This window comes from Cryptotermes secundus, unplaced genomic scaffold (genome assembly GCF_002891405.2).
Source record: "Cryptotermes secundus unplaced genomic scaffold, Csec_1.0 scaffold515, whole genome shotgun sequence".
Lineage (NCBI taxonomy): Eukaryota > Metazoa > Arthropoda > Insecta > Blattodea > Kalotermitidae > Cryptotermes > Cryptotermes secundus.
The window spans coordinates 48342-66084 of NW_019731273.1; the positions used below are offsets into that span (position 1 = coordinate 48342).

Genomic DNA, 17743 nt, shown 5'->3' on the forward strand with positions numbered 1-17743 from the left:
AGAGCTGAGCCCTTCTGGAGGAGCTGCCAATTCAGCAGCTACTCAAGAATTTTCCAGCATTTTATGGCACACGAAGGTTCATTACTGTGTTCACAAGAGCCCTCCACTGGTCCCTATCTTGAGCCAGATCTATCCAATCCATAACATGCCATCCTGTCTCTCTAATATCAATTCTAATATTGTCCACCCACCTATGCCTTGGTCTTCCCAGTGGTCTCTTTCCTTCTGGCTCTCCCACCAATATCCTAAACGCATTCGTCTCCCCCATTTGTGCTACATGACCTGCCCACCTCATCCTCCTTGACTTGATCATTCTACAGGGTGGGCCAGATTCAATTAGGCAGTTTTTGATTAGATGTTGTTTTTATTGATAAATGTTTACAATTGCAATGGTTACAAAAATGGAATCGCACACACACAAGTCATCGATTTTCAAGATGCTGGTCAACCTGGGCATCACCTAAGTCAACACAGGCTTGCAGACGCAAAGCAACATTTTCACACGCCTTTCTACACATATTCACCGAACTTTATATTGAACTCCTGAACAATCACCTCACGCAGATCTTTCACACTGTCCATGGGATTAGCATACACCTTGTCTTTGAGGTAACCCCAAAAGTAAAAGTCTGGTGGGGTGATGTCGGGTGATCGGGCTGGCCACTCCACAAGGTCCTCAACGGCCAATCCAGCGTTGAGGAAAAACTTGACGCAAGAACGCCTGAACAATATTGGCGAAGTGTGGTGGGGCCCCATCTTACTGCCACCACAGTTCATCAAAGTTCTCTATCCTCTGAAGTTCTGGGATGACACTTTCCCTCAGCAACTTTAGGTAGGTTTCCCCCGTGACGCAACCTTCATGGAAGAACGGGCCAATCAGTCCTTCGTACGTCATGCCGCCCCACACCATCACTCCCAGGGACTGGAAATCGTATTCAATGGTGGCACTGGGGTTCTCTGGCCGACAAAACATGCAGTTGTGTCTGTTGACCGATCCTGATGTGTGAAATTTGGCCTCATCAGTCCAGACAGTATTCTGGATAAGGTCAGGGTTCTCCTGAAACTTGGTCAGCATCAACTCGGCGAACTCAAGTCGCCTGTCGAAGTTGTCCTCGTTAAGAACATGAATAAGCCGTGGATGGTATGGTGTCAGCTTCATGTCACTCAAAACTCTCCGCAAACCTGTCCTCGAAAAGTCCAGTAGGACCGACAAACAGCGGGTAGACTTCGATTTCTGAGATGATGCCAGTTCCGCAGCAACACGTGCTTGTGTGTCAGCAGTTCGGACAGCTCTCGGCTGACCAGGATGCCTGGGATTCAAAGCACTGACAGTTTCATCAAACTGCTTGTTTATTCGGACAATTGTGTCTCTGTGGACTGCTGGCGGTCCAAACTCTTCCAACATCCTGCACTGGACTTCTGATACATTGTTAGTAACTGAGAAAATGTGCACACATTTTACATGCTGCTTGATAGACAACCATCTACCGGCCATGACGTTTCCTCGATGCACACTAAGTAGGCAGAGTATTGACCTTGTCCACAGCATACTGTATGATGCTGCCATCTATCGTCAACAAAAGGTACTTTCCCATTATCCCATGTGTTGTTGGATTGGTTAGTTATTAATGATCAAAAACTGCCTAACTTGAGTCTGGCCCACCCTGTAATTATACCTGAAGAAGAGTACAAGTTACGAAGCTCCTCATTATGCAGTTTTCTCCAACCTCCTATCACTTCATCTTCTTTGGCCCAAATATTCTCCTCAATACCCTGTTCTCAAACACCCTCAGTCTATGTTCCTCCCTTAATGTCAGAGACCAAGTTTCACACCCATACAGAACCGCAGGCAAAATTATAGTTTTGTATATTCTAATTCTTATATTTTTGGACAGTAGACGAGAAGACAAAAGGTTCTGGACTGAATGGTAGCAAGCATTACCCGAGTTCAATCTCCTCTTAATTTACTCCTGAATCAGGTTTCAATCTGTTATTGTTGTTCCCAAATACCTGAATTGTGTCACATTTTCAAAATATCTGTTTCCTATCTTTATGTCATTATTTTGTCCTGTATTTTGGCGACAAGACAGTAACATATACTCGATTTTCTCTCTGTTTACTTCTAGACCAACCTCTTTACTTGTGTCAATTCAAGTTTGTGTGTTTTTCTTTATGGTATCTACATTATCACCAAGTAGATTCACATCGTCGGCATAGATCAACAGCTGATGTGTCCCGTTTAATTTCAGTCCCACCTGGTATACTCTCAAAAACCTTTCATTTCAAGAATAGTTCTTTCCTTGATGGAGAGACTAGGACTCAGTGCGTCTGGTACTGAAGACCAACTTTTCACTGACAGATATTACAGAAGTGTTTGAGTTGGCCCAAGAATTGGACAATCGAAAATGTAAGTACACAGCATGTGTCTACCCTTTATGCCCTTGTTGCACCAACTTTTTTTTGAGAAAAAGCATTTACTTAGTGTCTCTGCAGGCATTTAAGAACTCTTTGACACCCTGGATGTGGAAATTTCTAATAATGCTACGACCAGAAAGGGTTAAGATTCATCTTAACACTATCTTCCTACCTGTGCTTAAGGTCTCCAATGCTGTCTCTTTCTTTAAAGTTTTTGGAATAAAACTTTGTATGGAATTGAAAATATCTGGATGCACACATATGTAAAATGTTACACAAAAAATGAAAATATTGCCAAGTATTATGAATGCCAAATTTTTGAATACCTAAGCTAGTAAACTAGAGGTAGTATGAGAGGATCTGGAAGACGATGGGGTGATTAATTGAAGAAAGCAGTCTTCTGGGATTTGGCACCGTGTATATGTGGTGTTAACCGACGTTTCGGAGGAACGTATCGCCCCCATCTTCAGGGTTGAAGAAAAAGTATAAGTAAATCTGCAAGCGACAACACCGTGAGACANACGAAGAATACACGGTGCCTAAACCCAGAAGACAACTTTCTTCAAATATGTACCGTATTGCCTATCTTGATAAAATGAGACATTAGCAATATGGAAACATGAGTGCATTCAAAGTGCTGTACAGATATGATTCTAACTGTATAGAGTGTTTTCCAGTTCTGTGTTTGCACTGGAGTAGAATTCTTGCTACAAACTGAGATTCTTATATCATCTCAATGCCAAAGTCCTTTTACTGCTGTCATGTCAAGTTCAATGTATCCTAGAAGATAGTGAGACTTCAAAACTTGACTTCAGATATAAATTATGAAACACTTAAAATTTGCCACGTTACACAAGGTGTCAAAGAAACAATGAACTGAAAGAAGACAACAGTATTACCTTCCTGTTTGCATATACCACACTTCCTCTTCCTAGGAGGGTCTGAAGAAGTTGGCCCTGGCCGCTTGGTCCCCTTGCATCCTGGAAACACATGTCCAAATAATGAATGCAGCGGACTGATGGAGGTGGGTATTAATAGAGTGAAAAAGCTTAACTGTGAGTCCCACTGGACTTTGAACATTTATGTTACACATAAATGTATATGGTAATTTTGCTATCCATTTCCTTCTTTGGCCATATTTTTCTTTGAGACTTCAATTTTTTTCCAAAATCTGGTTATAGTTTGACCACCTCTGTGGTCTAGTGGTCAGATTTCCTGGTTATATATCCAGATTCCCAGCGCTACCAGATTTTATGAGAAGTAGTGGGTCTGGAACAGGGTCCATTAAGCCTTGTGAGGATAACTGAGGAGCTATTTCAAGGGAATAGTGGCTCTGGTCTAGAAAATCGAGATTAACAGCCGTCGGGATCTGTTGCGCTGACCACGCAACACCCTCTATCTGCAAAATTTGGCACTAAATTTGCTGACAAGCTCTAGGTGCGTGGTTGATATAGTTTGCTTGCAGACTACATGCCATGGAGTTTTCTTTAGTTTATCTGGTTATAGTTTTATTTGATGGAATACTGTATCAGTGGCAGGTGAACTGGTTTTATGTGTAGTTGCATGCCAAGATGTGGATGTTTTTCTGATATTAAATTTTACTAAATTAAAGTGCAAAGCATGTTCACTAAAATTAAGTATTCAGAAAAGATTGGCAATGGCTGTATTTGTTCATTCACGTTTTAAGTTGCAATCACTGGTCTGCAATTGAATCTGGTTACCAAGGAGCTCACATTTTAGGGGAAGGAAGAAATAATAATAATAAAAAAATATAATAATAATAATAATAATAATAAAAAGGCAACAATATATGGCCCCTTTCTCTTTCAGGCATAAAGGGATATTTAGAGAATTTGATTTGTTTCATTCTAGTCCGTCACACTAACAAATTACAAAGACAAAACAACTCCGTTCAGTGTGACTACTGAAGTTTTTACTACTTGAAAACTTAACATCCTTACATGTTTCGGTCCCTATATAAATACATATACATACAATGAAGAGAACAGTCTTCTGGGATGTGGCACCGTGTTTATGTGGTGTTAACCGACGTTTTGGAAGAACGTATCGCCTCCATCTTCAGGGTAGAAGGAAAAATATAAGAAATCCGCAAGTGAACAGACCGTGAGAACCAGTGCAAGCAGACTGGTGTTGGAAATATACACAGATATGTGAGAGCAGTGAAGGAAGGGCAAGTCTACATGTGAAATCAGTGGAGTGGGAGGGGGAGAAAGGAGCTGGGACAGAAGCAGGGTTTTGTGTTGGGGGAGAGAAAGGCAAGGTTAAAGGATGGGCACTAACCTCCCACCCCACTTCCACTTTATACACCCACATTAACGTCACAGACACAGGAAGTATAAATTATGTGGCGCAGCACATTCTGGAACAGTAAAAACAACACAGGACAATAGCATGGTACGACGAAACAACAAAATCCTTAAAATATACAATATATATACAATAGGGTTGCTGAAATAATACAATACCCATAATATATTTGCAGAATCTCCTTCTCAAGATAGACAGGAGGCACAAGTTCATCCACCACCAAGAAACACAATAGGAGAAGGGACACGAACCTACTTGGTTTATAAACTTTAACTTCAATAACAAAGTTTTAAATCTTTAATATACCAAGAAAGCAGCTGTATTTGTGGAAAAGTTGGATTTTGTACATATTGTGCATTACAAACATTGTATGTATATGTATTTTAACACTCAAAACACCCATTGTGATAGTAGTTTCCAAAAAAGTATCAATGTCCCTCTGATGATGGTCTATAGGGACTGAAACATGTAAGGGTGTTAAGTTTTCAAGTAGTAAAAATTTCAACAGTCACACTGGATAGAGTTGTTTTGTCTTTGTGATATTTACAACTTCACAAAGAAGCTCAGCGTTGGCCTGAAAGTTTACAGAGCACTGTGTGCCTATGTAGTAGAAACATTGGTTATATAATTAGTAAAAGCTAAATGCCTAACCTTTTATCAAGGTTTGGGTTACAATAGTCTGCATTTACATGGTTTTAAAATATTTCTTTTATAAACATAATAACAAGGATGTTTGGAGCAAGATGATTTTGTGTAGCAATGGAAACCTGTGACTGAAGACACTGTCATTATTTTAGTGTGACACTAGACAGGGTTTAGACTGGTAATCAGATTGATTGAACACGTACAGAATGTAACTACAAATAACTCTGACACTCTGAGTTACACACTATAACTACAGCACACATAAAGTCTTCTCAGTCACACCTAGCCATTACCTGGTAGCGGATTCCAATGGCAGATGTTTCCCTTACTTTGGGTTCCTGAAGCTACCAGCCTCTCAGTTCGTCTTAATGCCAAGCCCTTTGAGGATCATGACCAGAGATGTTATGGTCATACTCCTTAAGTAACATTCTCTTATTGTGCTCCTTATAACATCTCTACATGGACCACATTGAAAACACAGTTCCTCATTGCTGTAGTTCAATTGTTGCAATCAAAACACGCTTGTTTGTGAAGCTGTTACTTAGTAGCAGCTGTTGTACGAGGGGAAGTCAATAATTATCTGCAATGCAGTTGTATAAGTGTTTCTGTTGGCAGCACTGCTGTTTTACACAGCATTGCCATGCGTGGTTTCCTTATCATTATTTCTGCGCAGGTTTCATGTTGCTAGGTCAGTTCCATCATCGCTGCCTTGCCATTAATCATGGCTGCTCCGCTTTCTGTTTGCACCAAAGAAGAGCAATGTTCAGTGATCCGGTTTTTGTGGTCGGAAGGTGTATCAGGGGCCGCAATCCATCAAAGACTTTCAGCACAATACAGGAACAGCGTTTTGCCACAACAGTGTCTACAAATGGATTGAAAAATTCAAAAAATGGTCGCACAAGTGTTACACACGAGGAAGGAGCGGGACGACCATCCACGGCCACAAATGAGGACAACATTGAGCGTGCACGTGACATGGTTCTGTTAGACATACGAGTAACTATTGATGAAGTGGTAAATCATCTGCAAAATAGTCATGGTTCTGCCTATGAAATCATCCACAACAGACTTGGGTTTCATGAAGTCTGTGCAAGATGGGTCCCAAAACAACTCACAGTGTTGCATAAACAAATGCGCTTGGACATCTGCCAACAACATTTGGATCGCTACGGTATGTCTTCTTAGACATAATCATCACTGGTGATGAAACATGGATCCATCATTGCAAGCTGGAGAGTAAACGGCAGAGTATGGAATGGAAACATCCACAATCGCCCAGCAAGAAAAAGTTCAAAAGCCAACCATTCGCAGGAAAACTTATGCTTACAATTTTTTGGGACTCACAAGGCCCAGTACTGGAACATTATTAGGAGAGGGGCACAACAAAAACAGTGCTCGTTACAGTGAGATGCTTACTGACAGGCTAGTGCCTGTCGAAGCAAATGCCGAGGACTACTGTCGAAAGGTGTTGTGTTCTTGCACGACAATGCTCGTCCACATACTGCTGCCCACACTGCTGAAACCCTCCGGAAACTCAAGTTTGATGTAAAGGCTCATCCTCCGTATAGTCCTGATCTTGCCCCTTTTGACTACCACTTGTTTGGTCCACTCAAAGAGGCATTAAGGGGCCGTCGATTCACCTCGGACCAAGAAGTGAAGGAAGCGGTGCATGCGTGGCTCGCTGCCCAGCCAAAAACCTTCTTTTCTGAGGGCATCAGGAAGCTTGTGCAACAATGGACGAAGTGCGTTGAAAAGCAAGGGGACTATGTTGAAAAATGATGTTAATGTAAGTTTTCTATTTGTACTGAAATAAAATTTATAGCTACATTGCGGATAATTATTGACTTACCTACNGTGACCGGCAATTATTGACTTACCTACGTATATTTGCTTATTTCGAGGTTGATGCCCAGCAATGGCTCTACATGCCACAATACTGGGTTACTACAAATGATTCATTCCATTTCAAAACAATATATTTTCCAAAGTATTATACATACAAATATGATTGATACGTGAAGAGAACCGTAAACTCACGGTAAGGTTTGAATTTTAACAGCCGACGCAAAATCTTCCAAACCGTTTGTTGCGGGATTCCAAGTTCGCGGCTTGCACTGGCAGTTGATTTTTGTGGACTGCGCAGAAAACTCTCCCTCACTCTCCCCACTGTTTCATCTGACACTCTTGGTCGCCCCGTGCTTTTCCGTTTACACAGACAACCAGTATCATTAAACTGCCGATACCACCGCAGAATGCTCTGTTTACACGGTGGTTCTTTCTTGTGCTCTGATCTGAATGCACGCTGCACTGAAATAACAGACGAACATTTCGCATATTCCAACACACAGAATCTCTTTTCCATATTCGTCGCCATTTTCTGAGATACTACACTCATGCTGCCAACTGGTGTATCACGATGTAAACTTGGTGAGTTTGCGGTTCTTTTCATGTATCAATCATATTTGTACGCGTAATACTTTAGAAAATATAGTGTTTTGAAATGGAATGAATCATTCGCAGTAGCCCTATATTATAAATTGCTATGGTCCATTCAACTGACATAAGTTCATTTTTGAAACAGGCTGAACTTTCTTTGTATCAAATGGTTTCAGAGTTACTCACTTTTAGTAGGTTTTATAAAAAGAAGTGCTGCACATGAGACTGTGAAACTAAATGAACTGCAACAGGATGCTATAATATTACGAGCTTTATTAACCGATCAGCTATGCGCTATGCTTTTATAGAGGGGAAAACTGGTTTTAGCGGCGAGCACTTTTTTTAATATGTAGGGCTAATTTCGAGAGTGAATTCATGGTTAACAGTAGGCAATGCTTATGTTTTATGCAGAGGTTAAACAGCACTTAAAACCTAGAAGATTTACTTACGTTTTATGCAGAGGTTAAACAGCACTTAAAACCTAGAAGATTTACTTACAAGTGTTTAAATGTTATTTCACAAGGCACTGATTATACGCAGTGCTCATAAATTTTTTATGAACTTGAAAAATCGAAGGCGATTCTAAATTATTGTCGGGGTTTTCGTGGCCTATAATTAATAAACCGGAAACACAAAATTAAAAACTACTTCAGGAATACGAAAGCGTAATTCAAGTTTTATTACCTGTAGAATCATGGAGGGCAAGGCGGTTATGAAGAACCCTCCAAACAGTCGCTTGTGGTATACCTAACTGCAAAGCAGTTCGTCTAGTAGAGTTCTGCGGGCTTTCAGTAAACGCCTCCTGGATTCGATCAACATCTTCCTGGGAAATGCTCGGTCTTCCCGCTCCTTTTCGGTGAAGAACATTACCAATCTCTTTAAATTGCTTTAACCAACGTCGTATAGCATTATCTGAAGGTGGATTTTTTCCATATTGAGTTCTGTAACGACGTTGCGTTTTAATAACGGACTTTGTTTCGAAAAACCACAGTACGCACTTCGCCTTTTCTTGAACATTCGCCATTTTGACGTATGACGTCATACTTTCTCACGGACATCAATGCGGTGAATACAGCGTTGCCAAACAAAATTTTTTGAGTTACACTTTTATATTCCGCACGCAATTTCATTTGGTTGTTTCCGGTTTGAAAATTACAGCCCAAGGAAACTGCGACAATAATTTCGAATCACACTGTATTTTATATGGGGCTTTGGTTACATTACGTTTGCCCATGCCTTCATGGTGTGGAGCTTAATTATGCACGGGGGCAACTTCACCTTACACTATGCCACCATACAGTAGAATAAACAAAACAATGAAAGTCAATTGTAAAAATTTATGACAGTGGTGTATAACACCAAGCATTACTGTGTTTTTGGACTTTATCCAGTATCCCATATTCTAAACCATTTTGGAAGGTGGCTCTGTTTTCACCCTAAACTGAAACTATATCTATACAATTTTTATTATAAATTTTCCTATTATCTCCTGTTAACAAAACCTGATCTCAGGTGCATATATAGCCATGTATATATTGTTGCATGTTACTGACTAGATATGGGGTTTGGATTGAGAACTGCATTTACTTCAGGCTTATAACTTGTAACTACAAGTAACTGTAACAGCTTCACACACACAGTCTTCTGTCTTCAAAAAGACAGAGTTACTACACAAGTGGTGTTTTACTGCCAATCAGTTCGTCTTGGCAACAAGCCCCTTGAGACTCACAACCAGTAATTTTATTTTCCAACTGAACACTTGCAGTTATAGTCCTTAAGTAACATGCTCTCTAACAAGGGGATGGGCTTGCTGCTGGTCATCACCAGTGCAGTCATTCTCAGGTCTGAATCCCGTGGGACACAATATACTGTCCCACATTCAAGACTCCCCAACCGGGAGGGCCAGGTCCCTGTAATTATGTTCCCCAGGAACAGGGTGCCCCTGTTATACCTCCAGGCACTGAGTTCCCTTTTTGTCAACCTCCTATGATTTGCAGGGCTACAATGGAGGTATTTTATCTCACCTCCACACTGGATAGCTCTCAACTCTTCTATGTCTTTGTCCTGTTGGTCCTTGTTATATAGTCTTGTCATGAATCATGCAGAAAACATCGTTTCCAACAGTTTTTCCATTGTTGCATGCATATATACATAGGCGAGTCAAATGAAAACTAAAATTTTTTTGAGTACTATTTATTGTGCACAAGTGGTACAAAGCTGTATCACTTTTCAATATAATCTCCCCCACGCTCAATGCAAGTCCTCCAGCACTTACAAAGTGCATGAATTCCTTTAGAAAAAAATTCTTTTGGTAGTCTGCGCAACCACTCATGCAGTGCGTGCCGTACCTCTTCATCAGAATGGAACGTCCTTCCATTGCTTCTTTAACTGGTCCAAACATATGGAAATCACCTGGGGCAAGGTCTGGTGAGTATGCCGGATGAAGAAGACACTCAAAATGCAGGTCATTGATTGTCGCAACTGTTGTACGGGCAGTACGGGGCCTTGCATTGTCATGTTGCAAAAGGATACCTGTGGACAGCAATCCACGTCGCTTTGATTTGATTGCAGGCCGAAGATGATTTCTTAGGAGATCTGAGTAAGATGCACTGGTGACAGTGGTCCCTCTAGCCATGTAGTGCTCCAAGATGACGCCTATTTCGTCCCAAAAGAGAGTCAGCATAACCTTCCCTGCTGATGGTTGTGTTCGAAACTTCTTCAGTTTTGGAGATGAGGAATGGCGCCATTCCTTGCTCGCTGTCTTCATTTCCGGTTGGGATAAGTGAACCCAGGTTTTGTCCCCAGTAACGATTCTTGCAAGGAAGTCATCACCTTCTCGTTCAAAGCACCGCAGAAGTTCTTCACAAGCATCAATACGTTGGTCTTTCAATTCAGGAGTCAGCTGCTGTGGCACCCATCTTGCAGACACTTTGTGAAACTGGAGCATATCATGCACAATGTGGTGTGCTGAACCGTGACTAATGTTTAAACCTGCTGCAATTTCATTCACTGTCACTCATCGGTTTTCCCTCACTATGGCTTCAACTGCTGCAGTGTTCTCTGGAGTCACAACTCGATGTGCCTGACCCGGACGAGGAGCATCTTCCACTGAAGTCACACCATTTGCAAACTTCCTACTCCATTCGTACACTTGCTGCTGTGACAAACATGCATCACCATACTGAAACTTCATTCTTCGATAAATTTCAATAGGTTTCACACCTTCACTACACAAAAACCGAATAACAGAACGCTGTTCTTCCCTGGTGCAAGTCTCAAGTGGGGCAGCCATCTTATACTGGTGCTGTGACGGTGTTCGTGCATCTGCACTATGCTGCAACCTACAGGCCATTCTGCACGCTGTTTGTAGCACGCTTACCAACTTACAGGATAATGGTGCGAAATTTCGATTTTTTATTACAAATTTAAGGTTTTCATTTGACTCATCCTCGTACATATCCATTGCCAGGGAGTGTTTACTGAGCTACTGCCTAGCATGGCCATCTCCTCTTGCTTCACTATTCAGGCTTTCAGCCCTCATATCACAATATTCTTACAGTGGAATGCCTATTTACTTTGTTTTGGGGATAAGCTTCTTTTTTTTAGCTTGCAGGATCCGAGGTTCTCAGAGTGGCAGTTATAAAGAGTTCTGTCTTCTGGGACATGAAGCCATTTAGCCCACTGAAAGTCAACTGATGTTCCAGAGGAACGTGTTATCTCCATCTTCAGGGTCAAAGACTAGCCAAACAAGAAACTAGCATAAGTTATGGAGTAAAATATGGTTAAAAAATCTTCATATGATATTGCACATCATGAAGTCAGTTGTTGCAATCTTGTTATATTCCTGCAGACATAATGATATATTCAAGACTTGTACACATGTAGTAAACTGCTTGGAGGCCCGTGGTATAGAGGTAGTATTATCTGACAATAATTGTTCAGCCAGTGCCTTATCTTACAAAGTATTGGCTGTTCTGTAGGGAATGTAAACAACGACAGAATGGACAATACTTTGTAAGGTGAGGCACTAATTAAATAATTAGCATTAATGTTACTACAGCTACATCACGAGCCTCCAATAACAGTTTTTATATATACACAAAATATAGAATACTCCAATTTGTCCGTGGGAACGCAACAAAATTACAAAAACCAACGACTGACTTGATTATGTAAAGCATCAATCAAAGAATTTTATTCTTGTTTTATACTATAACTTTTGTTTTATATAACAAAATTTATTGTATTTTTATGTCAAGTATTTTATATAATTAATATTATTGTATCCAGTTTTACTAGTACTGCAGTTTAGTGGTAAAGTAAGTAAAGCTATCCCTGTACCAGGACATTGAGAGTCCCACACTATCTAGACAATTGGGCAGTTCAGTGGTGTATATACATATATATTAGCCATGTATTTGCCTGACAGTGGTGTGCTGTGCATGGAAGCAAGGGAAGAATTGCTTCCATAGTTAAGAAATGAAAAGAAAAGAAGTCATATATAAATAATTAAATTTGAATAATAAGGATTTGAATATTGTCATTTAGTGAGTGTTCCTGCTCAAGGCCACATGCCGCCTCCTCCTCCCTTATCCTGCTTGGTGGGACAGACCAAGTTTCCTTTTGTTAATCTCTGTAAGAATTCGTCTCACACGAAGTGTGTAGGGAAGCAACTTTCGGTTTGCTGGCTAATGCCTGTGATATGAAAGCTAAGGAATGTGTTCTTTTGATGGTTATGTGAAAATTAACTGTTTGTGTGTGATTTCAGTCTTGTTGGGTGTTACAGGTAACATTAAGCTTTATTAAAATATTGTAAGTGCATATTTACATGGCGTAAGATTGTATTTGTGATCGTATTTTGACGCATCAGAAAGACGCTATCCGTGTTTAAGAGAAGCAAGTCTGATACTGTGGTACAAAGGCAGGGGAGTGATTAAGACTACAAGCACAGGGCACAGCAAAAATGAATGCTGGCAGACAACGTGACTGTGACTGTGCAATCAAAAGCCTTTTAAAATGGGGGTTTAATAGCAGGGACTTTTCTGGAAAAAAAAAACTATAGAAAGAGGACAACCGACATGAGAGTTGCCAGAACTTAAAGCACAAACCAAATTATGTGTGAGGAAATTTAATTTGGAACAGTATTCTAAAACGGAATGCCTATCTGGTTGCCGTAATATAGGAAAATTGTTTTGTTGGCCATGCCTATTGTTTCTCAATGAAAAAAAATGTATGGAACAAGACTGGGTTTGGTGATATCAACAACCTTCATAAAGCATTAAAACGACATGAGAATGCTATTTCAACAGTGCAACTTGTTATGTTCGGGAAATCTTGAATTGAATGGCAACTTGACAATCAAAAACGCCTGATGATACTACAGCACAATGAGAATGTGAAAGAAAATAGAGAAATAATGAAACGCTTGATTGATATCATCTGCCATTTAGGAAAGTTGCAACTTGCCCTCCATGGTCATGACAAAAGCGTGGATTCTATCGACTGAGGTAATTATGTGGGATTAGTTCACTTGTTGAGGAAATATGATCATAAATTCAATGTTCATCTTGAGAACAGTACAGTATTTACAGGTTTATCGAAAAGAATATAAAACGACCTTACTGACTCAATAAGTGATGTAAATTTTGGTGAGTTGATTGCTATCAGTTCGTTTATTAGATACCACTGGTTCCCTCACCAAAAATAGTATCGCACGCCATTGTTGACTGATGATGGCTATTAATAGCCGAAACATGCAGCAGAGCCAAAACTAGGCACTGAACTTGATATAGTTGTGTCGTGATGGTTTTAGTAAAGAAGTTGTATATTATAACAAAACAGGATGCATGAAATGAAAATTAACTATAGTACTCCATGTCTTTCCAGTGTGCTACATAGGATTGTTCGTAACCACCATCATGAGAACCTCAAATCTTAAATTTAACTTATGCTGCTCCTCAAATCTCCTTATTGTTTAATGTTCAGTCAGTATCACAGGTGTGTTCTTCCTTCTTGAATTCATAGAAGTCAGTGCATTTCCCGGATTTCACGGTTTATGCTTCCATCAACCACAGTATGTCATTACACACAAGAAAGGCAGGGTTATGGGAACTATGAATTGGTGGCTCAAAGATGTGGTATGTTTAGGGAAATGTAACAGCTCCTGTCTCCCTGCTACAGTNCAGTCAGTGTATTTCCCGGATTTCATGGTTTATGCTTCCATCAACCACAACAGGCATCAGGTTATGTCATTACACACAAGAAAGGCAGGGTTATGGGAGCTATGAATTGGTGGCCCAAAGATATGGTATGTTTAGGGAAATGTAACAGCTCCTGTCTCCCTGCTACAGTTATTTTGCATATGTTCTTGGAATTAGAAAGTGAAGCAGTTTCTACATCATGCTGAGACTTATTTACAGACCACAAATGTAGATATGTTGACACAGAACTTTGTTATGGCAGGATATACTGCATGTCATAAAGCTCAATTTGGTGGTTCTGGTAGTGTTGATAACTAAAAAATGCTAAAGTGTTACCTCAGGCTGAGCCTAAGCCAAAGACTTGGAGAAATCATTCCATGCTGACATATGTGTCATGTTTCAATTGCCACATGTTATATGCCTGTCACCAGTGTGTAAGCCCACTGAGACTGAATCATAGAATATGTCTTAATGCATCAAACAAAGAAATACAACACAGGACAAACAAATTATTTATATGGAAATATGACTGGTGCCAAAAGAATGTGAACTTCATATGTAGAAACCTTAAGTCACTATTCCACTACTTTGTGGGAGAAGAAACATTAGCATGATGTGCCAGTTAGACAGAAATATCATTCATCATTCTCTCCTTAGAATATACAAGATAACATGATTATGAAATATTTTTTACCACAAACCAAGATTTTAGCATAAAAAGGCAAATCCCTACCAGCACCCTGTCCTCTAGATGCTGAACCCCAAGTACTTCCATTCAATCTTCCATCACCACCTGGACTGGTATCATCTGCCCATTTGAAGAAATTACAACATTCGTGTTGTGGTTTTGGACACGTATAAAACTGACGTCCTTTATTTGGGTTATCTTTCTGCACAGTTAACCTAAAAACACACAATAATAATCATATAACTAGAGTTTATTCAGGCAATAAGGTAAATTCTTTGAAGAGAACTAAAATACAGCAATAAGTTAAGTGAAGTTGCTTGCAGTCTTTCAAGAAATGCACAACCTAAGGAGTAGACAGTCCATATTTCTGTAAGTGCCTGCACATAATTTAGTTGATCATTGTGCGGAGTATGACTATTTGAAAGTTACATTAATTTCATGAACAGAATTCTGCACCACTACACTGTAAGTATCAGGAGCACTTCCTTATGGTGACTGATGTGTACTGGTTAAGAGTGAGCAAGTGACAATTCTTTGCTACTGAACATCCATGGTGGTCCACCAAGCAGAGACAACTATAGTTCCATCACATGTACTATCAAGCTCAGACATGAACACTTGCTCTAGACACAAGATAGCTTGCACAGAAGGATACTATGCTGATGTTATACAAGAGCCTGTTGCAAACAGATTGGCCACTCAGGTGGAAAAGCCACTCACTATTCATGCCACCTTGGTCTGAACACACTCAAACACATAGCGCAGTAAACAAACCAAGAGCCCATACACATTACTATTTCTTTTAAATATTGCCCCAATAAATTGTTGAACAGCTACCACAAAGTTCATTTATGCAACACATGTCAGTCAATCACAACCCTTCAACACACAGTCACATTTCTTGCCACATGAGTGTTGTTACACACTAGAGCATAGAGTGTTCTGTAAAATAGCTATATGAAAATGGTTGTGTAAGAAAAGCAAGAAGAAGATTCTGGCATAAATTTGAAGATGACACAATTTTACACAGGAAAACTAATCATACAATTACAAATAAACTAAGACAGACATGGTCATCATTAGATAAAGGAACCAAATAAAAATTCTGAGTTGTTATTAGTAGTTTGTGGCCAGCATGCACTTCTGGCCTCAACATGTGTAACTGTTATTTATGGGAAACCACAGAGAAAAACATTTACATGCAAGCCAGTACAACGCATGCAGTAACAGGAGCAAAACACAACACAGAACACGATACACAAATATATGTAGGAAGAATGCTCACATAAAAGAGGATTGGCGTAATTTGCGTGTTTGAGTGCAACGTAGGAAGAATCCTGAAAAGTTTTATTATTTAGAATTCATTGTCCTATATGATGAATACAGATTTTAGTCATTTTAGAATGAAGACATTATGGCATGCAGTACAATAGTTTACCATGCATAAAGACACCTGAAGATGGCACATTAGTGCTGAAACATGTAGTGTGGAAGTGAAGAATAAGGTGAAAAGGTGTATACACTGTAAGACGGTCAGCATAAACCATGGACAAGACAAACCCTCATACAACTCAATAGCTGAAGGAAAATATCCAAATGGAAGTTCACTCAGTTCCCACTAAGAACTTCCAATGCTGAATGCAAATTCTTTTACAGAGATGTCAGGAATGCCTGCAGAACAATGACATTTCTGGCACTGCCTGTAGATTGTACACCTCTTATCTGAAATAACCACAGGCTATTGGATTATCAACCATGCCATGAAATGAAATGAAATGTGAATGCAATAAATTGACATGAAAAGCATTTGGTTCTTCTACCTGAATAGCCACATGATTTGTGATAGGCTCCCTGTACTATCAACTTCAGTCAATCTACTGAAATGTATATAAACTTCAAATAATTACTGCACCTGTATGTCCTCAGACAAACACAAGTAGCAGTTTCATTTAAAGTTTCATGTAAGCTAAAGTTTTATTTACTCTGAACTAAAGAATTGACACTCCTTTCACACATTTGTAGCTCTGCTGGACAGCCCACGCTTGTCCTGGAATGCTGACCAACAAAGTGTGCTAGATAGAGCATTCAAAGGTGTGTCAGCATCTATGGTTATTTGCATCTGTATGAAATTAAACTTTGTGTAAAATTAATATAAACATATATATCAAGTTTAAGGGGGCCTGGTAGTGAGATTGAGGATAAACTGTCAAATGCGCATATATGAAAGAAAACTGGTTAAAAAGTGATGAAAATATGGCAGGCTGTACAGGGGCATGTCACTCTGGTCCTAAAACACTACAAATAGAGTAAAACTGACACATTACTTTTTTTGGTAGACAGAAAGTATACAATAGGTTATAAACTTGGTGAACCCCATACTGTTCAGGAATGCCTATATACTAGGTGGTTCAAATATGACTGGGACTGATTTTTTTGTAAACAAGCCGCACTATGCAGCAGCTGTGCGACCTTGAGAGAGTGAAGCCACAACCTCCACCCTCCCTCCTGTTAGGGTTAAAACCTGTTCAGTCCTGTCTGGAAGTTGCTAGAGTGATGAGTGAACAGAAGGTACCGCGGAGCGTGGAACAATGCATTGTGATCAAATTCCTCGGAGAAAACGTCCCGTCCGCTGAAATTCACCACAGACTCCAACAACAGTATGGGGAAGAGTGTCTCTCATGGACCTGTGTTTGAATGGTGTAAGTGCTTCAGAGAGGGCAGAGAGTGCGTGGAGAATGAACCGCATGATCGTCGGCCTCCAACATCTTTCACCAAGCCAAACACTGATTGTGAAGACGCACTTATTCATGAGAATAGGCGCATCACTATCAAGGAACTTGGAGCAATGCTGTCCATCAGTGTTGGTAGTGTAGAAGACATCATGAAATAACACCTGCACTATCGCAAGGTGAATGCACGGTGGGTACCACGCACTTTGACGGACGTGAACAAAATGGTGCGCATGCAAGTTGCCAGTCGTCTCCTACAGCAGTTTAAAGACAAAGGTGATGCATTTTTGAAGTCTATAGTG

At 40.1% G+C, this 17743-nt stretch overlaps 1 protein-coding gene across 2 annotated transcripts in view; it reads right to left on the bottom strand.

The window, feature by feature from the left end:
• LOC111866829 (DNA topoisomerase 3-alpha) overlaps window positions 1–17743 on the bottom strand; it is a 130916-nt gene that overhangs the window by 8150 nt on the left and 105023 nt on the right. For both annotated transcript variants that reach the window (XM_023856126.2, XM_023856124.2), the window contains 2 exons: window positions 14758–14927; window positions 3315–3395 (listed from right to left, as the gene is read on the bottom strand). In XM_023856126.2, coding sequence (XP_023711894.1) covers window positions 3315–3395; window positions 14758–14927 — 251 coding nt within the window. The remainder of the gene's footprint in view (window positions 1–3314; window positions 3396–14757; window positions 14928–17743) is intronic.